The sequence below is a fragment of the Danaus plexippus genome, chromosome 19, assembly GCF_018135715.1.
Source record: "Danaus plexippus chromosome 19, MEX_DaPlex, whole genome shotgun sequence".
NCBI classification, from domain to species: Eukaryota; Metazoa; Arthropoda; class Insecta; order Lepidoptera; family Nymphalidae; genus Danaus; species Danaus plexippus.
Window position 1 is genome coordinate 3,204,972 of NC_083549.1, and position 23,420 is coordinate 3,228,391.

General features: G+C 30.3%; 1 protein-coding gene across 2 annotated transcripts; it reads right to left on the minus strand.

The window, feature by feature from the left end:
- Nucleotides 1-523: 523 nt before the first annotated feature.
- LOC116767914 (uncharacterized) lies at nt 524-14,689 on the minus strand. 2 transcript variants are annotated; one of them, XM_032658455.2, is made up of 8 exons: nt 14,378-14,689; nt 12,681-12,856; nt 7,879-8,072; nt 6,718-7,164; nt 5,199-5,463; nt 3,892-3,991; nt 2,566-2,764; nt 524-1,616 (listed from the first exon to the last, which is right to left on the minus strand). In XM_032658455.2, the coding sequence occupies exons 1-8, from the start codon at nt 14,405-14,407 to the stop codon at nt 1,132-1,134; spliced, it is 1,896 nt and encodes a 631-aa protein (XP_032514346.2). In that variant the 5' UTR covers nt 14,408-14,689; the 3' UTR covers nt 524-1,131. The 2 variants fall into 2 exon arrangements, with proteins under 2 accessions (XP_032514346.2, XP_032514345.2); XM_032658454.2 differs by lacking the exon at nt 14,378-14,689 and adding an exon at nt 13,714-14,221.
- Nucleotides 14,690-23,420: the final 8,731 nt, after the last annotated feature.

Consider the following 23,420-nt stretch of genomic DNA (forward strand, 5'->3'; position numbering starts at 1 on the left):
GTGACAATCTCAATAGGAATTTATCAGTTACAAAATAGGTAAATTTTAACAATCACACTATTTTATAGAAAATATTTCTACGTAGTCAAAAAGTTAATCTAAATTGCTTATTTCGTTACTTTAAAATATATTGAAAACTTATTTAGTTATTGGTATTTTATGCTTTTCTTAGCAGTCATGATCTGTCATTAACAGCGACATCTATCGACAAGTTTTTCTTGTCTAATAGCGTTATACTTTCACTTCTTTTGAAAAGCGACCTTAGCAAAAGTAAGTCAATAAAGGTTAAAAAGATTAATAAAATCCTTGTGGTATTTTTTTTACATGAGACAACAGATAGCAGACTTAGAAGCTTCAAGAACCATAGTTACATAAGAAAATATATAATCTCTATTCCAAAAGGCTATATATAGAATTTGAGGTGAATTTCAAATCATTCAGACATATTTGTCATATATAGTTTCTTTAGGAAGCTTTTTTTTATATATTACTATTATGACGGGTAAGGAAGGAAACTAAATGCTAAGGTAAGATAACTTTAATTAAACACAATACAGTGTCATAAAAAGCCCATTATTGACTGTCACATTTATTGTATAACAATTTCCTTCCAAATCTAACGATCGCATGATTCCATACAAATATTCTTATTTAAGGAGTAAAAACTAATATTACAATGAAACGCTTACACCTAACACTGAAGATCAGTACTTAAGATAATTGCACCAAGTCATTAACAAAAAAAAAAATGCTTTAAAAATAATTCCCAAAACTTGCTTCTCATCTCATTCCATATGAGTAATATTTAATTTAATGATGCATTAATATATTAATTTCGTTTTCATAAAATAAATATATAAATCAACGAATTATCATTTTTATTTCACATCTTATATTCTTAATAACGAAATAATACTTAGCCTAGCTTAATATTAAATTCACACTATCTTATACATTTATAACATAATTTCAAGTCCATTCGCAACTAAAAACTATACAATGAAAATAGAAACGTAGAAGTGATCGCTCTGATTATGACAATAAAAATAAAATGTTCATTTTGTATATAAAAAATAATAATATAAAATAAAATATCTCTTAGATAAAAGTGTAAGGAATATCTCAAACGTACTAAAATTCATTTAAGGTCCCATTTACTACGAAACTTTTGACTTCGGTGACGTTGTGCCTCTCGTCGAAGTCCGCTACTTCCTCGACCAGTATGTCTTCGTTCTTGACGGGTATGGGAGGGAATATGTCCAAGAGCTCGCCGAGTTTCCGGCCAGTGGACAGCAGCGTGTTCGTCAGGTAGTTGTCACCTATCTGGACGTCGTGGCCCACAGCGCTGCCGGTCTGCTGTATGTTCTCGTAGTTCTCGTCTTTGACTATCGGTATGTAATCCTTGCCGTCGCCGTAGTCGAACTCAATCTTTTTCATCCGCTTCTTCTTGGGCGGCCAGTCCTCGTCTATCGGGAGGTCGATGTATCCGTTGTGCGTCCGTCTGTCGCTGCTCTTCACCACCTGGTAGTCGTGGTCGGAGTGCGCCTTGTTGAACGTTATCAGCTCGTCCATATTGAACTCCCCGTCATCTATGACCGTCTCATCGAACACCATTTCTGTGACAAAAACAATATATTAAATACGACATTATGAATAAAAAAACATTATCGTATTTTGTAACTGGTAACGTTATCGAGTGTCAGATTATTATTTGTCAGGTAAACACGGCGTAAAGATATCATTTTACGGTCCACTTGACATTTAAACTTTCATTTCTGTCACAGTAAACGAACATTTCTTATCATCTTACGTAAATTCTGAAGCGCTATTGTTTACGCTTGAAAAAGTGTATTGATATATTTATTTCTCTTGACAAAACTAACATCTTACGTCGATGTTAGTGAAGCAGCGTGGCTGTTTTTTTTATCAGCGAACTGTTACTGCGCTTCGACAATAGCAATTTACATAACCGATATCGCTTTAATACTTTATTTAAGTTACTTAATGTTTTTTTTTATTTCGCCTGATAACAGCACTGATAACACAGAGACATATAAACGCCGATTGTATAAATATCTTTCCTAACAACATATTGCTATGGATTACGTTCTGACCTATCGCGGAGCAATATGACAATAGCATGTTTTATATGTAATTATAAAAAGGCATCATTCAAATGTTATTATTATTTCACAATTATAATTTTTAATTATATTCATTCCAGTACGCATTTCAACATTGACACTGTATGTACGCAGATTTCTACAAATACTCTATACCATTGTACACTAATATTCTATCAGTACTCTATACTCTAATATTCTATCAGTACTCTATACACTAATATTCTATCAGTACTCTATACACTAATATTCTATCAGTACTCTATACACTAATATTCTATCAATACTCTATACTCTAATATTCTATCAGTACTCTATACTCTAATATTCTATCAGTACTCTATACACTAATATTCTATCAGTACTTTATCCTATTGTACACTAATATACCATGAGTACTCTGTACCATAATACCAGCCAACTATGTTTATGTTGTACTAACTGTGTGTAGCGGACAGCAGGGCTCGTGTGATAGCCGGCGAGGGTGGTGTGGTGGCGGCGCTGCTGGTGGTGGTGGCTGGTCGACGGCGGACCTCGTCCCGGACGGACGGCAGCGCTACCAACGCCACGGATAGTAACAACACCAGCAGACACGTGGCCGGCTGAGCTCGACCCGATGACGACGCTCCGGTCAACACGCTCTAGAAATATATATATAGGTTAAATACTATATGTTAAGGAACTTAGATAGGTTAGGTTTGGTTATATTTTATGGCACTCTTGTGTTATAAGAGTTTAAAACTTTATATTTGCGATTTGATTATCAAGTTAGACGCCATTTTGTATTGATCCTGTGTGACATTTATGTCTATTCATTTATACAATATTTAAACTTTCTTTGGCATATTAATCTGTTGTTTTTTTTGTTAACTTACAGAGAGTATATCGAAGATATTGGATTTACTCTCAAAATAGAAGCTTACATAACGAAAATTCAAAACTTATTTAGTTCCGTGAAAATTACACCGAAAATTGGTACCATTGCCTTTATACATTTTTTTTTGTCCAGGCAAATTTAATATGTATTTTTAAAAATCAAAATCCGTACAGAAACGTCCATCCACTAACGGAAGTAGTCAATTTCAGTACTCTTTTTGTTGACATAATAATGATCTTTCACAATAAATTAGTCATAGCATACAACACTAAAATCGTTTTCCGTCAATGTTAACCTCATTCTTGCCTTACCTGTTGCCATGCTAATATATTCATTGTTTTTTTTTATATCAATATCTTATTAGTTACATTATAGTCAGTTTATCTTTTAATTACTCAATATTAATTATCTTTTCACGAGTAACAGATGCGAATAAAAAAAAAATTAAACATCATCAAAAATTTAATAAAATGATAAATATAAAAAATTTAATTAAACAAAAACGACCGAAACCGAAAACAAAGCTTAGTATAAGAATAGTAAAGAAAATCATATACAATAGGAATAACAGCTCTTATTCATTTAATCTTATTTAGCTTTAAATGTATATGATACATGTGTATATGTATATTTAAATGCCTTAAGGCGACTCGCGTGTGAGTCATTCGAATGCCACCAATTTGCCACGTCGCAGTAATAAAACCCGTTACATTAATTCATCGTCTTTATGTCCTTTGGTTACATCTGATCACATCTAAGATTTTTTTACCTTACATTATAATACGACTATCCTTTGATAGTCAACACTGTAACCATTTTCGTGAAACTCTGCTATGTTTTGTAATTGGAAAGAGTTACGTCAATATAAGCGTGTATATCGTGATATATTACCTGTAACCTCTTCAGTTGCTGACTGAGAGATTGATTCTGCGACTGCAGCATCTTTATCCGTCTCAACAATGTCTGATTTTCGGCTGTGCATTGTTTTACCCTGGTCAAAGAAATATTTCATTGTTAACCAATATATATCATTTATAAAATATTATCGACATATGTCTATAGAAGAGTCAAATTTATTTTTTTCACGTAAACATTATAATACGCAATTAAGATATAGTGCGATTGAAGCCTTAGCACAAACAAAGTAACACTTGATTATATATATATATAAGTACATTACATATTTTAATAAAACAGATTTAAACCAGACACAATGATCATGTTGTAACTTATAGACTTTAATTGTAAAAGACCTAGTAAAATTAATTTCTATTCACCATTAACAGTGATATTACGAACGCCCACGAAACAAAATAATTTTTGTAAACACGATAATTTTTTATGGAATTATCGCATCCGGTTTCGATTTTAACTTTAATTCGGATCTTAACTCAAAAATAAATATATTAATTAAGTGGTAAAAATTTCTATTAGGCCAGTACGGAGAAAAAAAAATTTTTACTATTCCTAAATCTATTCGATAAAAACTTGTTTACATTTTTTATCACCTTTCATTGGCACTTAAATTTTAGCTTCTCAGTGTTATAAGTTTAGATTCTGTATATGATAAATATATATATATTTTTAATAATTTACCTCAATTAGCGTTAGTCACAGGTTTGTTGTGAAATCTTATAAGGAAAAAGATGACTCGGTTGATTCTGATGCAATCTACTTTCTAAGTTACTTTGTATAGACATCAAAATGTAGTTTTAAAGAATAGCTTTAATTTTTATAACATTTAATGTAAGCTTCCTATCTGTTGGAGTTTTTCTGTTTCGTTCATTTCCGATGTCTCGCTATCTAATCACTATTATTCTTATCTTATCTAACGTTTTGAATAATACGAGCCGCATCAAAAAAAAATAATTAATGGTAAACTTGTTTTCTGCTTGACTAAATGTTACATAAATATTTTTGCTACAAAGACTGCGGTATATATATATGTTTATTGAAAAGGTAGTATGAACTCCTGCCTATATATTTATACAAATGTATTAATAGTATTATTCGTTATTTGATAATATCAAACTCTTATTTATTTTTGGTCATCGTTTTATTTTTCTAATTTTTCTATAGACACAAAATAAATATTCCAATAAGTCTGAAAAAAGGTTTTTTCGGATAACCACTACCGAAAATATTAGTTTCATTTATATGAATGCTCGCGAAAGTCTCAGATCTTATAATATATCTACCTGTCTTCGAGCCCATCGACGTATTCCTTCTTCCTTTTCCTTGAATCCTGTGCTGATATCTTGTTGCGTATTTTGCGTCTGATCCTCTTCAGCTCCCTTTCCTCGTGCTTCGTTAGTGGGTAACTGTTCGGCAGCTGGATGCCCTCCTTCGCCAGCAGTCGGCGCTCTTCGGCCGTTAGAACGAGACGGGGATATCCGTTCCTACCGTCATTTATTTGCGTCTCTTTCTCGTCGTCGTCGTCACTGTGATCGCTGGCCGAGTCGTCTAAAAATGAAGGTATTTTTGTTATTTTGTTTAACTGACACGATGACTCATGTTTTAGGACGCATCGACGATTATAATATATTAATGTGAGTTACAATTGTTGTATTCTGCTTTTGTTATTGCTAGTCAGCTTTTTGTTTTATTCTATATTCAAATCAGTAAAAAAATTTTTTTTTTTTTTTGTAATAATAATTCAAAACATTTTAACGGTAAAAATCAATTGATAGCTCAATAAAAAAATAAATACAAAACTTGTATGATATATTATATCAGAAATTCTGATCTAAACATAACTTTCAAGACTTGAGTTCCATGTAATTAATACTGGTGACAATTTGATATTAGGACGTCGTATTCTCTTGCGACACAATTGCAGACATGCAATGATTGTATGGCATTGTGTAATTGCAGACAATATGTCTATAATAATGAAATCGTGCAATAGGAAATTCCTTCACTATACTGGGTCTATATGATTATTATATAAAGGAACTCCGATTAAACGTTAGTAATTCAATTTCCTTGGTGATAAATCGATTTTAATACTATGAAAGATTTATTAAATAAAAATATTGATATGACATATATTGACCTTGGATAGATAATAATGTATTCTTATCGCCCTAGTTATGTATATTAAGGTATATTTGTATAGTGAAAGATATTTAGTTCATGCTATAAAGAAGTCAACCTCCATTTTGTTTTATAAATACGTTCGACCAAATAGGATCAATTGACAACAATCAGTTATCGACTTTTAAATTTTTCTATGACATATTAGTTATGTCAAACGAAATGTTTGGTAACTTTTAATATATATAAGGTTAAAATATATATAAAGTTAAATGTAAATCAATGCATTTTTTTTTTATAAAGTTTGACTGAAATAAATGACACTGGCACAATAAATAGATTGCCATATTAACGAATATAAAAAAAAATTGAATCCATCAAATCTGATACACTAAGAATGTATATCATAATTATTGTTAATATATAAGGCAATAGTTAAATGGAAGCAGATGTATCATTTCATCAAGTTTACCTCAAATCAATGACACTGGCACAACGAATTGTTATTCTAACAAATAAAAAAAAACAGTTAAATTCAAACAAATCTGTCAAAGTCAATGTCATTTTAGCATTAATGACTTTTCAATGCATATAAAATAAATAAATAATTTAGAATGACCTATTTGTTAGATAATAATGAATCTTATTGATATTAAAATAACATATAATATTGAGCCTCACCGTATTTAGCGTTGTGTTCGTAATCATCACCGCGTGTTTCAATCTTGAGATCTTGCAGTTTGCTCTGCGACAGTAGATTAGCCGCAGCTAACTTTATATTGGGCGAGTTCTTCAAATCTGATGCATTTATGATTTTGATCGATTTCAAATCTTTCATATCTTTGAATGTTACGGGTAGTAGTATAGATCTAGGGTTTCCGGCCATCGGAGCCACGCGGATCACTCTACGTTGGGGCGCTACACTTTCCACTGGTTTAGAGTAGACCTTAGTCTGAGGGTTTATGACTTGGATGTTGGTTACTTTTAATGGCTTCTGGGGTTGCGCCTTCACAACCAGCTGCGGTTTGTTGTTGCCCGCTGGCGCTGGCAACTTTATCGTCTGTTTCTGAACCTTGGGTTGAACGACTGTTTGAGTTGATGAGAAACGACGTTTTCTGCCGCCTTTACCTACATATATATATGTATTTAATATACTTATGATGTATTAGGAAAATCAAATACTGTTGATAGTTTTATTATACATAATACTACACTAAGTTATGAATAATAGTATGCATTCAGAAAAAAAAAATAAAAATTTCTCAATGGCTTTCTTTTGACAAATTCTAAAATAAATCCTTCCATTATAATTCCTCATTGAATCTCTATAGACAATTATATTGCCTGTGACTATATTTTTCTGTTCGTTTTTCGACACCTTGTAATATACTTGGTGTATTCAGCTGCAGAATGTATTAACGAATCATCACTAACCTCATTACAATGTGTCGTAACGTAATAAATAGTATGTTTGTTAAATTTTTCTCTATATTAAGCGAGTACAACTGTTTAAACTAAATGGAATTGTTTTTCTGTCTATAGATAATGGTAACCAATACAGGGTTTGGACCTAAAAAAATATTTTTACACAATACACGGTTACATTGTTTGTTTTGAACGTGAATTTGTCTTTACGTCATTTACTTCAAGTATAGATCGACCTTGTATAGGTACTAATAAAGGTCATCATATAATGACTGTTAATTACATAAAATTAAAGTACATAATAAAAATATAAGGCCTCATACGGATCTGTTATTAGTAACATTATAGGGGTTATGACTTATGATAGTATACGTTATGGTATTTCCAGTGTGTAAAGTCCTTAAAGTTTAAACTTACCGGGGCTCTGGAATGTTGTGTTAATGAATCCAGGGACAACGTTCTGTTCGAAGTCCAGCATGTCTAATGTCTGGTTGTCCTGGATGATGACGTCACTCGTATTACAAGGACTCAGCGGCTCTAGAATAGTTGTTGGTAAATCCTCATAATCAGTATTCTGGATGAGGTTCGGCGACAACTGCTGCTCGAAGTCGCTGTTAAAAATTAAAACGAATAAAAAAAATATCAATGCTATCGGGATTCGAACCTGTAACCATTTGCATTACATCCATTTAGTTTTACCATCTCAGCTAACCAAAGACAAATCAAGCGTTCTATTTACTATATAATATTTAACTATCCGGACAGAGATTATATATTTTAAGTTAAATTAAAAAATCTCATACAATTTAGGAAGAAAACAGATTTGGTAATAGTAAAGTTTTTTTAAACTACAGATTTTTTGTCACATATTTGTTAGGCATCGAAAAACGACTATATAAAACGTTTGACACATTAAATAGTTATTTTTGATGAGCTAAAAAAATCTAAGACACCGAAGTATAGGGTTTTCCATTAAGGGCGCTTGATCTTTCTTTTCTTCCATCGTAGCGTGTGCTGTGTGGCACGTAGCGCCGTCCTGTTGAAACCACATGTTGTCCAGATCCATATTCTCGATTTCAGGCCAAAAGAAGTTGGTTATCATCGACCGGTATCGCTCACCATTGACGGTGACGGCCACACCATTATCGTTTTCGAAAAAATACGGACCAATCACGCCTCCGGCCCAAAATCCGCACCAAACAGTCACTTTCTGCGGGTGCATTGCCACTTGGTGAACCTCGTGTGGATTGGTCTCGTCCCAAATACGGCAATTTTGCTTGTTGACATAGCCATTCATCCAAAAATGCGCCTCGTCGCTGAAGATGATTTTTTTGCCAAAATCGGCGTCAACTTCCAACTGCTCTAATGCCCAGTCAGCGAACACACGGCGCTGTCTATGGTCATTAACCTTGAGCTCTTGGGTCAGCTGGATCTTGTACGGGTGCAGGCTCAAGTCACAACGCAAAATTCGCCAAGTTGTCGTCTGCGAAAGGCCGAGTTCCTGTGCGCGACGCGGAATTGACTGCCGCGGGTTTTCGAGGACACTGTCGCGCACAGCGGCGATATTCTCGGCAGATCTCGCGTTACGTTGACGCACGGGAACCGGCTGATTGTTAACTGACCCGGTTGACTCGAATTTGTCCACCAATCGACGGATAGTCGACTCGGCAGGACGATCATCGCGACCGTAAAACGGGCGAAGTGCGCGGAACGTTGCTCGAACTGAAGACCCATTTTCATAAAACAATTTTATGATTTGCACGTGCTGCTCGACACTGTAACCTGCCATGGTGGTTTGGGAGGACGGAATGAATATAACACACTGCATTTGACAGCTGTCACTCAAACAACATGGCCGCAATCAGCTGTCAAAGTTCAAGCGTCCCTATTGGAAAACCCCATATATAAAGATATATAATATCGTTAACTAAATTCATTATCAGTCATCAGAAGACATCTTTAACCCTCGAACCGTTATAATATAATAATGGTCAAGTGACATTAAAGTTGTTAGTTGGTAACGCAACTTAGTTGTTAGTCATTAGTTAATCAGAACTGTGGAAGTTGTAATACTGTTAGATCAGACTTGATTATATTGAGAGGAATCTCATTATTAGTCGTGTTATTATGTTTTCAATATTAAAGCGTATTACGATAATACTTAGATAAATATATTTATTAATAAATATGTGTCAAAAAAAAAAAAATTCATAGACGTGAGCAGTACTTAAATCTTTAGAATATTACGTCAAGACAAGACAGCTTAGTTGGTAAAGACCTGGAAAGATGTGTTTCAGATATTCCAGATTCGAATCCTGCTTATGGAAATGAATTTTTAAAAACATATTTTCTAATTTTAAATTTCGTTATCATTATTACAATAAAATTTACTTTTTTATATATTCATGATATTTTTTTTAATAATTGTAAACTGTTTGAGATGATAGAAATGTGAAATAAAATTATCTCTATACATCGACATTTTAATAAGATCTTCTTATTGTATTTGAAGTTAATTTTCATTAATTCACGTTTAAATGATTCAGTGTATTGCATGGTTTGAACAAACTTGATGGACTCATTAAAATTCCACACTAATTGACTTTCGTTTAATTCACAGATCAATTCTTTTTATCATACTCATACTTATGTTAATAACAAAAACGTTCAGGCCGGTTAAAATGGCATCCCGTCGACCTTACACCATCTATATAAGTAAAAAGAACACCCTTTTATTTTCGTTCGTTTAAAAACAAAATGGAAAGTTTAATAAACGCCGATACAAAGAATTCATCGTGGTTCTGTGCGCTTAGCACAAGTTTTCATAGACACTATACACTGAGCGTTAACAGTTTTTCATTCATGAATCTTATCATAAACTTGTGCTAAGGATAACGAACAGACTTTGAGGTTATTAAAAAGTTGTCGTTGCGATTATTTTTTAACATTTTATGGAAACGTGTTTTGTGGATCCCATGAGTGTATGGAAGACTGTGTAAGACGTGACTGGAAACTCGTTTTTATAGTAATATTAAATGATAAAGAGAACGTTCACATTGCCTTGAGCGACGGCGATTATCTATAGTCTATACGTTTGAGGTGTGAAAATATAGTTTTGTACGTTGAAACTAAGCTGTAACTGGAAAACGCTTCCGCTCACAGTTTATAGCCTTGCCTTGATTCTATCGTGAACATGCCTTAAATATATATTATATAAGGATTAAAAGCGTTATGCTACATACAATGGAAACCAGTTGGAATCCAGTATCAAATATGTCACTGTGAGAAAGTCGTTTGTAATTACTTTTACTTTTAATTTACAACAAATTCTAAGAGATTGTACTTTAAAATTAAAAAAAATTATAATAATTTAAAATGCCTCTCAATAATTTAAAAAGGTTTTAATGTGATGAACAAAAATGTATAAGGTTGTTGTTAGATACAATTTTGAGCAATGATAAATAATAAAAAATATAAAAAAAACCTTCCCCGGTATTGAAAATAGTTTTATACATAAGTAAACTTATTAAAAACAATTTAAAGACATTTATAAATAAAGATACTAAAAAAATATATACACTTTATATCATTTGAGGTTTTTCTAAAAAGAGTATCTAATACGATAAATAAATGTTGGTATGCTTGTTTGATTACCGCTAAAGCCTCGGAAGGGGTCAATGTTCCAAACTAAATTGCCACAAAGACGCGTGGATATTTAGAGGTTATTGAATACTCAACTAACCGTATTTAATAAAGTAGAAATTTATTAATTACAATACATTTATATATTACTTTTGATATATTAACTTTGCCTTATTGAAAATATTGCTTTGATTATTATTTTAGTCATGAAACATACAAACAATACATTACGGTATGTATTTATAAAGAGGTATAGTTTAATGCAAATTTTTAATGTATTTGGTGTTGCCACCCGCTAAAAATAACTTCATTTACTCTCAACTGGTATTTCTTAACAAAATTTCTCTATAATCGTGCTAATTTCCAACAAAGTTTGATTAAGAAGTAAAATGTTATGCACATATTACAGTTGCCTCATTTGGTTATAAGTAAAATACTTGTCAACGACGACAAAATTATAAGTAAAAAAAAAATTTTTTATTATGTACATTCGAAAATTAAATAACGTCTTGTAATATAATTGTAAGTGAGTGCCAGTTTTTTCAGGCTAACTTTGGCTGTATATCTGTATGCTATATTGTGGTTATGTTGGTAACCTTGGTCAGTCTGCGGATTTCCTAGTCTCGGATTTTGTAAAATGTTACAAAGCATTTCTTTATCCTCGGTCCGTGTATTTTTTGCCGTTTTTGTCGTTTAATGGCCACGTGATAAATTTTATTTATTATAGGAGGCAACTGTATTAAATCATTGTACAATATAATATAAATTATGAATAAATTAAATTTTTGCTCCCACTTCTATAAAAACTTCAAAAGCATTCAAAATAAAATAATATTAATATTTAGCTAACATTTATCGTAAATAAAAAAGGTTTTATCAACGTATAGCACAGACTAATACATAACATAGACAAGTTTCTTGAACTTTAATTCGAATGTATTTTAAAATTCTTATCGCACTTTCCTAGTCTATAAGCATGCATTCTCAATAGGAATTGTGACTCACGCTATTTAAGTTACGGTACTATAAGCAACTAGCTTTTTTTGTCCCAGAAACAAAGGCTTATATAACCATTACATTTGCATTTGATAATGAACTTTAACAACAGTTAATTAAGGACGATTTTCGTATACAAAATCTTTAAAATTGCCAAATATTCAAAAACAATCTAGTGTACATTTTGGTCAGGTAAATGGAATTATCAAAAACTGTCTCTACTGAGATGTTTAAATAATTGGTTAAGTCTCAAGTATTCAATATGTAAAAAAATCTATTTCAAGTAGAAAGTTTTTACTTCAAAACTACAAACTAAGCTCATATCATGAAAAATGTTACATATTCTGTAATCATGTTACTTTCTTGGGATTTTTACTCTGAATATTTACAATAACAAGTTGAGTGTCTGAATATTTAACCAACCTAATATGAACAGAATTCATTGAGACAATTCAACAAAGTCTGAATTAGTATATAAATGTTTTTTTTTTTTTATATTAAACATCCCCATTTCAATATCGTCAATATATACTATAATCTAGTAATACATAATAATTATGTAATAAATAATAATAACTCACAGCTCAGCATGGTCGCTTGATAACCCGCTATCAGAACATGAACTACTAAGTCCCTCTGGCTGTGCATTGTCCGTTGTTAAATTGAAATCCGGCAAAGCATTCTCCAGGAAGTCCAAAGAACTCTGATCCAGAGAGAAAATATTCTCCAGATCTTCCGTCCCCTGCCAGGGATCGCACTGCAATAAATAGTAACATGTGAGAAAAATGAATCAACTATTTTATATTGGAAGTAGAAATAAATGATACTTGTAATGTAACATATTACTTATTGCACTACTATGCAATAATTTTCGCTGTATTAATAAATACTTTTTGTGTTATTATAATGCTGATGCAATAAATTGCACAACCAATCCATATTTAAAATATAATTCATTTTTAAAAATTATTAAAGGATACAACAGCATATGTTATTTTACAAAAAAAAAAAGCAAAGGTTGAGAGAAGAATTTTTAATTGTTTTCTAGGAATATTATCAGTATCATCATTCCTTAAAGCTTTAATATAATTATTAATTATCATAGATGATAGAACAATTTACAATATAATTTGTAATCACAACAAAATATGTAATTATAATATCTTGACAACAATACTGAGAATATAATTAAGTAATTAACTCAAAGATTAGATGATTTACATAAAATAAGTTTTTATATTGGCTTTAAGTGATATACAAAATTTTTTTTTTTGTAATAAATATTAAAGTTCAACACAAGCGATTCGCTAATTGAGATCAGTTTCAGTGCTACCTTTTACTTTTGGCGCATGAAACACAACTTTCATTTTTACTTTTACTTTAATAGGAGAAAGGTGCATTTTATATGCATTTTTTAATTAAAATACTATAAAATTAACATATTTTTATAGGTGATTTTATGTCAAACAGCTTTCTTTTATCTTTTTTAAATTATTCTTATATCTTTTATCAAGACTTTATTGATAAAATATATAGTACAAGGATATGATGCCATAATATATGTGAATGTTTTTGAATTTGTTTTTATATGGTCAGTAGAAAATGAAATGTTACCTCAAATAGTGACAATAAATCTAGTTTTTTATCCATTATAGTAGTAGATTTTCAAAACATCACATCAAAAAATATTCACTTAAATTTGTAGATTTGTTTAATCAAATCTCACTTAAATAGCACTAAACACTCATTACTTAAATCAACTAAAAACAAAACAAAAGTTTAAGGTTGCAGTCAACTTTTAAGTTATAAAAACACTTTACACATCCAAATATTTATAAGGCATATGGCTAAAACATTGACCGCATGGTGCCTAGGTGGCAGGCTGAGACAAAGTGTTTACGTGATAGACCCGTCTGTGAATACCGGACTGGTGATTACAACGACACCGCACTACAATAACGCGTTCGTTAGGGGAAGCCGGGCCACTAATCACTTCTAATTAGATAAAAAAACACGGGAATTTGTAATACAGTGCGCACCAACAAAGATCCGAAAATGAAATGAGCGGATAGCGAGATAACGGTAAAAGTGGGAGCGTAAGACCACGAAAGCTGTGAGGAGTACTAGTCACGATTTCATTGCTTCACCGCACGTCTGCTAAAACGTTCGCTTGTACCCTTCACAAATAATTATACATTTCTCCTCTGGCCTTTGAGCTGACTGTAAACATGATACGTTATCACTATGATTGCGAAACAATTGTTAAAACGTTACGTACCATCATGTGCTCGGGAGGAAAACTATCCATTTTTCCGGTTCAGTTCTTGCTTCTTCAGATTGTGATCATATCTTCAAAATTTTTAGATATCCTAATTAATTGTTCACAATAGTCACAATCACTATGAGTAATTCAGGATCATAAGTACAGAAGACATCGTTGTATGAATTATTTTACACCTGTCTTGTTTTTACACTTTATAAGGGACGAACATAGTCTATTATTTCATTTAATAAAACATTGCAGTACAAATATTTTTTTTTACTAAAACATGACACTTCTACAGCTTCCAACGTGGAAATAATGACGTCACGAAAGTGGTCCACTTTTCACATGTTCATTGGTGAATTCAGTTAACTATGATAAAACAGTACCGCTTGTGCTGCCATCTCTTGAGGTTAGTTGGCTTTATGAATTTTATGTAACGCGTTTTGTAATTTTATAGGTGTTGGAAATTTTTAAATTGTTGCAATGAATGTTTTTATTTATAAAAAATAATAACTAAAAAAAGGTAATTCAATCAATTTAAAGAAAAATATTATAGAGACATTAGTATATATAATGTACGATGTAACAATACGCAAGTCGCACTTTTATTGAGATTGTATTTTGTTATAAAAAAAAATTAGAGTATTATTTCGTACATTAATTGAATTGTTATTATACATAATTTTAAAGAAAGATGAAAGGTTATCACAGGAATGGAAATAAAAAGAAATCCTTTTACATCATTGGACAATGGTTTCTAAGAAGGAATTAATCAGTATTACAAGAAAATTTGAAAAAATTGCGGAGCTTTTCTTACATAACGAGACGTCGCATCACAAAGATTAACAACTTGGTAAAAATTCAGTCATTCAGCATTCTGCCACGACCAAATACTGCCAATACCAACAAAGACCAGTTTCAGACACAAATACTTGTTTTCTTGCTTCTTATTTGACAATATGTTGAAATATAAAATTTATATTCTAACCTTTATTTTCTATTCTTATGTTTAAAAAACATTAAATAAACAGATATTAAAATAAACAAGACAAATGCATGACCAATTTCCAATCCGAGTCTTGCATAATATAGTTATTTGTCGGAAAATAGTTAAAATTTAAATATATTAGTAAAATACCAATAAATTTAACAAATGTAAAACGGTTACAATTCCACATATCGATATAATTGGCGACCAACTGATTAAAGGCAAATATGCTTATACACAAAATATCGATAACTTTGTAATATATGTAATTGGTTTGTAACATAATATTTGTGCCCTACATTACTGAAGCGTTAGCAAATTGCAAACATTTTTTTTTGTTGATTGAACAAAAAAAAAATCGTTTTTGAAAGGAACAAATATATTTTTAATTATCTAAGGAAATAATTATGTAGGTTCACATATTTTTGCTGTCAAACAATGCCCTTTTTTGTTTCTATTAAGACAAGTTACAGTTATGACTTTTTTAAATTTATTTTTATATGAAACCTACAGACGTCAGAACTGTTACCAGCCAGTATAAAAAATAAAGTCCTATCAACACGAATCTAAGTAGTTTGTAATATATTTTGAGGTTGATAATTATTTATTTTATATTTGAAATGCATAATGAATTCCGGTATACAATATTCTGAAAACAATTATAATTATTATGTAATCATAATATAATTATTAATATCAAATTACTGCTCTTTTATAGTAAATGAAAATCATGATATTTGACATGTTGTACCAATTAGTTAACAATGTACTTAATTAATACTTCTGATTGGTTATTGTTTATAATAATAAGGTGAGACAAATTTGATTTTCCACAGAAATGTAAAGGAGCAAATGTTTGATCGCTATTATATAAAAAAGGTATATAAACTGAGATTATTTTTTATTTAATTAATCATTTAATGGTGGCGATTACATATTTCTAAATAGAAGTTTTTTATCAGAATTATTAAAAAAATAATGTCAATTCAAACTTACTGTTACATCTAATTATTGCTTCTAGTTCGTCATGATTTCAGGTCAACGGGAAGTCCCGTATAGACTGTGATTCCCTTGCGAGCGCCAAAATACTCATACGAAATAAATAGATCATAAACCGTGTTATCTTTAGTTTGCAAATATGTTTTTCATTGCTTCAATAGTAAAACCGCTTTATAGAATTTACAAATTTCAATTTTATAGTTAGTAAGCAAGGTGATAGGTTTTCATAGAGAGAGAGAGAGAGAGAGGGAGAAAGTTAACAAAATGATCCTAGAACACTCCATCTTAACGATTCAATTACGGAACTTCATTTATTACTCAATATGTATTTCTGGCATTACTTCAAATCTTTTTGTATCTTTTGTGTTGTGAAAGAAATTGTTTGAAAAATTATCAAACAAGAAGTAAAGATTTGCAACAAAAACGGGCCTTTGTTGTCAGAATGGCGATTATGCTTTAATTTAATTACATTCTAGTGAAATTACTTGTGTCTAGGTTTAAATAAAATATAATCACAGGTAATTTTAAAACCTTTCATTTATAATATATTAATTAATTAAATGAAAATATAAGTAAATATTTAGAGAATAAATTCTCCAACAATTTGATTGTTAGCCAGTTGGTCCCAAACTAATACCCATTTCTGTTATCTGAGGACGGGTTGCTGCAGACTTTAGTGCTGACTGAACCTAATCTGTCTTTGTGTATAACAACACTATTGTGAGGTTATCCAATGTTATCAAATATTAATTTTAAGCTCAACATGATAAATACATATTTAATACATTCTAGTTTCAATTGTTATGTGGAATATAAAGCATCTATTGTTTTTCAAAAATGACTAAACTGTATTGTTATCTTAGAAATACGTGATTCATGAGTTCATAATGTTCACAGATGTTTTAGTCTAAATTTATTGTTTTTTTAAATAAATTTTATACTGAGCAAATTTTATTTTCTACGATTTTGCTTTATTATTTTACAAGGCGTGCAGTTGCAGTAAATGGTTTGAAAGTTGCAAGCTGCGAGTTACCAAATCAGTACAAGATGAAATCGACCGTGAAGGATTGGATATTCAAACTGGGTCAATGGACACATACTGAATGCTATCGTATCATTTCAGCCTTACTGATTCATATATAGCTAGGAATACGTGACCTGCGTTAGTAACCAAAAAATTATATTTTTGGACAAAGGGAGAAGAATAATTGTTAAATTAAATTTGAATACAATGAAATAAATGTGTTCGTACTCTTTTCTAGCCAATGATAATAATAATATCCTTAAGATGTTTCATCAGCTTGAACAGAATGTTGCATATTAGATTAGATATTTTGTGGAACTAAAAGTTATATTGCTTATTTTCTTAACTTATTCTACTTATTACAAATTTTAATTGAATTTCTATATTATCTAGGAAAGCAAAACACTATAACCTCTAATTTGAAATATATAAATATTAGGAGTTGGTTTAAACGATTGTTTTGTTTTGTTGGGTCTTCATTAAAACATTATTTCAGAGGACCGGTTCGCACTATCGGTGTGAACTCTTAATTCGAAAAGTACATTTAAACTATAGATTTATATGGGTATTTAACATAATATGGGTATTTAACATAATATATATATGGGTATTTAACATAATATCATCATATAAACATAAATATTTCTAATAAAACTCAGATAAATAAATTTATTCATAATAAAATGGAACAAATAAGTACATCTCGAAGATAATTGAGATGCCTCCTCAGTACGTGAGGTACAGATCAAAGAAGCGATAACTTAGTCAAAGTACACGGACGATACTTATAATATAACACTCATTTATGTTTAGATAAATATTGGTTCTGGGAATAGTTTGAACGACTTAATGATATGAACCATGTCCTCGCTTTGCATATCGTAGTACCGTAATAATATTTTTATATTTAATCTGTTATTATTATTTGACATTGGTTTTAAATAATGATGTAGGTACGCTTAACATCTTACTGGTTATAAATTTATCATAATCAATTTATAATTATATCGATCACGACCGAAATGTTAATATAAAATAATACACAATTATATATTGTTTCGTTTTCCTTGGATAAATGATAGTAAAAATACAATAACCTAAAAATAATTTTTATAATAAGCATATATTGTAATACGATTATAATTTATTTATAAATTTAAAATGCTCATATTTAATTGTAACCTTTTTTTTAAATAAATCTAATAAAATTATTACCTATTATTACAATCCAAAATGTATTATAATTTAATTGATTAAAGCCTGGCTAATGCGTTAAAAGCGTATATGCAAAATTTATCATTAGTGACCTAAAAGCTTATGGTATGGTTACCAAATTAGGTTAATTATATAATTTAATATATTAAATATATTATATAATTTAGTTTAGTTTTTAGCAGTTAATCGATTATAATTGGTTATTGATAGGTGCTGGCTATAGCCATTTATAGCGTATTTCAGCCGGTCAGCTAAACCAGTTTTCATGGATGTATTTTATCTTCTAACAGAAGATGGACTAGAAGTGGAATAAAAATGAATGGAATTGAACGACAAACGTCATATTCTTCATCTTTTTCCGTGAAATCACAAAAAGAAGGTAAAAGGCAGAAATGATATTCGCGGTTATAGCGAATGCTCCGAACAATTTAAATACAACCTTCTACAGTAGAATTAGCATACATTCAAATTTAAAAGCTATTCAACACCTACGGACGGTCTAGTCGGGCTTATTTTTATGGTTTAAAAATCTCCTAGACTTATCATACCTAAATCACACCGGGTACTGGTTTTAACACAGTTTTTGTCCTTAGAAGGGACCAAAAACTATACTAAAACCTATGTAGGTTTATCTATTTGGTAGGATATTTCCTGTTAATGCTGAAAAACTTCAGAACTAAAACATCTATCTAATTCTCTAAACACGCCAAAATTTTTGTGTCCATAATATAAACTACAATAGAATATAAAATATAATAGAAACTACAACACAAACTTTCATATACGTAGTGTTGCTTTAACGGTCGGTTATCCTTTAAACAAAACCAAAAAAAGTTAAGAATTCTTCTTGAAGTAGTAACCTTAGTCGCTTCAGTTCTCACAATAAGCTGAGTAGGAGAATGTGTCACCAACTGTAATGAAATAATGAAATATACTTTGGCATTAATTTATGGTCTGACTTGAAGAATGAATTAGGATTCCTGATTATACACCCTGCGCTCCTTCATTACTCGGCCTCCTAACTAATTAACTCGATCTAATTATCCTCTATTAATTCCATCTAATCACTGTATAATAAGCTTGAGGTATCTAGACCCAGCAATGCTTACTGTACCTTCACACCAGACAGGACAGGTTGTGTTTTGAAATATAAATCAATAGGATATTTTAAACTTCCAGCCGTAGGCAGGTCTACTTTCTATTGGGAGATTTGTCTGGTGCGATCAGTCTATATTGATATTTAACACTATAAAACAAAAATAGGAAAGTACGTAAATTATACTTTAAAAATACAGGTTTTTCTTCGTTTCTACTATGCGAGCGACTACTATGGCCAAAGTATGACATAGTAGTCGCTCTGTCGACAATCATTTAACGGACTAGGTAGTTTTCTTCGGATATTTTCATTTCGATTGGGACAATACAGAGGAATTGTTTGACATAGTGGCATTCCGTCATTGTAGTATTGACTGAAATCGAAAAAAAATAAATATTTTTTATTAAAACATTCTACTTGTGCCTTGTTCGTTTTATCATAGAGAGCTACAAGTCGACGACTTTCAAACGTTGGTAAAACTAAGTCCTGTGAAAGTAAGGCAGTTAACACATCTGAAAATCTCATGTCTTACTCGTCCATACCGTCTGCTGGATAAGAACAAATAAATCACGTAATCGCTAAATAAACTTTATTCAATAACGGTTCCCGTGAGTAAATAGAAATAGATTATCTCGCTCGCTATTTAAATACATTATTTTTCATTGAAAATACGAAAAGAATTCAAAATTTTAAAGATTGAATTTCTAAAATATTCACGACTGTCCTATTTAATAATTTGGTAGAACCATATATAATTTAACATATTTTGCACGTTCTAAGCATTTTACAGTGCCAGTGATTACACTAATAGTTGTTTTTAAAAACATTTTACTTTGGCCTACATATGTCGCCACTCTCACTTCGTAACTGTATTGACAGCTAGATGTACGAGCACGTTGCTAAGCAATATGCACGCTTATTTTAATATTAATTTAGTCTCCGATAAAACATATATCATTTCTAACATTCTTGGTGAAGGTAATTCTGGATGTGTGATGTATAAAGCTGTTATTAACTTAAAAGTGTATAAAAATAGTATAAACTTGTAGAAACATCCATTAGGCGCTGCCGTTAATGGATTACAGTATGACAGCGTGCCAATTACTTACGATACTGTAGCTACTTCATATTTTTACAAGCTTTTATTATACAGACTCTTACATCTATAACGGATCTGTAATAAATTTATGTATAGTAGATGTATTATTGAGATTCTTTTTACTTGGATCATTGGTTATATTATATATATATATATATATATATCTTTGAATACTAATAGTGTTCTCCTGTTCGTAATAAATTTTTTCTGAATCGTGAAATAAAAATTTATATTTGTTTTAAATTCTATTAAGCTTTTGAGATCATATTTTATAAAAGATATAGGTGCATTGTAACACACATATATATATTAAATTTCCTGAAGCTAATAGGTTTCAGAGTATCTATGATTTGTATGATAAATATTTTTTTTAATATATCAACTTTTGTAGATGTATATATGGTTATGGTTAACGTACGAACGTTAACAGGATCTCATTTATAAATATTCGTACATTTTAGTATTAACATATGCTATTTAATGAGTAACGGGAAACTTGTATTGTGACATTATTAATTAGTGCTAAGCATACTGGTAATCTTTTGTCCAGTTGAAAGGTTTGTTATAAGAATTGAATTAGTAAAGAATTTTCCACCCAAATAAATGATGTACCAAAAAACCTTAAAATTATATAAAACGTTAAAAAGACGAATAAAATTATTTATTTTATGATAGAAATCAATTTAATTATCTAAGTTATGACCGTTATTGTAAGAAATTTGAAGGCGTTTAGATTTACGTTAACAAAATGGCGACAACATCATCACTCATAAAAGAACAGGATTAATATATATAAATCCTGTTCTTGATTGTAATTAAGTATTAATGAAATAAATATATATTTATACAATATTTATAAGAAATACAACTGTTTTTACAATTGGGAACTTCAACTACTTTTTTATTTTGAAAATCGAATTAGAATGTAACAACAAAAAAGTGTAGGTATGTATCTTTTACATATGAACAATAAAATTATAAAGATTCCTTAAAAATCAATACAATCAAGAATTACAGAATTAAACTTTTTATGACAGAAATTTAAAAAGATATTTTTGATTAAATCAGTATTAAGTAATATTTCTCATGTAACGCTATGACCGAAATCTTAATACATTTATTTTATGCATTTACTACAAACGCGGCACATCAAATGATGTTGCTTCAGCCCTAAATCATCCGCAGATAAATTAGATGCCTCTATAAAGTATTCAGTTCTCGTTTCTATCGTACATAATATGAATTCCTTTATACTACGAAATACAAACTCCACCCAGCATTTTACTTAGAAATCTCATCGTCTCAAAGAGGCTGTAAAATCTTTGGGAGTTTTCAGATTATGTTTAATATATTGGCTTCTATATTTTTACAATGTATCTCTGTTTAATATAAATACTTTTATGTAGTTGAATTTTGTTTTTGTATATATTTAGTAAAATTGGCAATTTCGTTTGGATGAAATTCGTGATATACAAAAGTTATGTTCAAAACGTTTTTCTGTATATATTACAGAGGCTGTGGTAAAGTATTGCAGATCACTAGATATTTGGCAAAGCGGAGAACGTTCTCTTGATAACATTAGCAACACGTCATCGTCTGCGTTTGTGTTATTGTCTTTGTGTTTGAAATAATAATAGTACATCAGTACGCTATTATAAAATTTTCAAGTGTACTCATTTAAATTAACTTTAGGTATTCGGATAATACTAAGCGTTTTTTTATTATGACATATGACACTTTCATCTCGTCTACCCTTGATCACGGTTGCTGCAAAGGAACCGAAACGTTGGGTTTGTGTATTCACAAAGTACAAAAAAAACGCGTAATGGTATTCGATTACCTTACTTTATTTACACTATTAAGTATTAAGTGTATTTAAATTTCACATATGTCATAAGAAAGTTGCTTTTTAGGGTTTTTTATTAATTTCAGGAATCGGTACAAAGGCAAGCTGCGTATAAAATCAATGACTAAAATTATTAGAAAGTGCCTGATGAATAGTGACAATTTTAACTTTTTAATTCCGCAACAATTTTTTTATTTTAATCACTGTAATTACAACTTCTGAATAAAACAGAGACTCAGATGTTGCTGATTCAAACTGAGCAATTATAGTCAATAAATAGTAAAACAAGAATAAAAGTCTACGTTTAATTTATAAACTGTACATATAATTACAAAACATATTTCATAAATTGAAATATGCGGTAGCTAAAGTCATAATAAAAAAAACCGAACCTAATCAATTAAAAGTAATTCATATTTTGTTCGATGAATTAAGATTTATAACTTTATGTTATCGTAAATTAATGACCATGTAAATTTTGTTCAAATAATATATATATATGTAAGATTATGTAATTATTTTGAAATAATATTTTCGATTTTCTTATTATATAAATTTGATTATTGTATTTATTAAATGAATTATTGCGTTTTAAAATTCTTGTTTCACGTGGTCTTATAGTCAAATTTGCATATCTACGTTACCAGCGATTAGCTGAACAAAAACCAGGTAACGTTAGATAAAAAAAATATGCCGTTAGAAAAGAAGCACAAACTGACAACCGAGCGCTGTGTTTAAACAATTTATTCAAGTACAATATTGAATATTTCAAGAAGATTTATTCAATA

What these genes read in the sequence shown, in the direction of transcription:
- LOC116767914 (XM_032658454.2), bottom strand. Translation starts at nt 13,749, where the DNA reads ATGGATAAAAAACTAGATTTATTGTCACTATTTGAG. An exon ending in CACAACATTCCAGAGCCCCG is followed by an intron (nt 7,165 to 7,878) that starts GTAAGTTTAAAC and finishes ATATATATGTAG; the next exon opens with GTAAAGGCGGCAGAAAACGT. An exon ending in AGCAACTGAAGAGGTTACAG is followed by an intron (nt 2,765 to 3,891) that starts GTAATATATCAC and finishes ATATATTTCTAG; the next exon opens with AGCGTGTTGACCGGAGCGTC.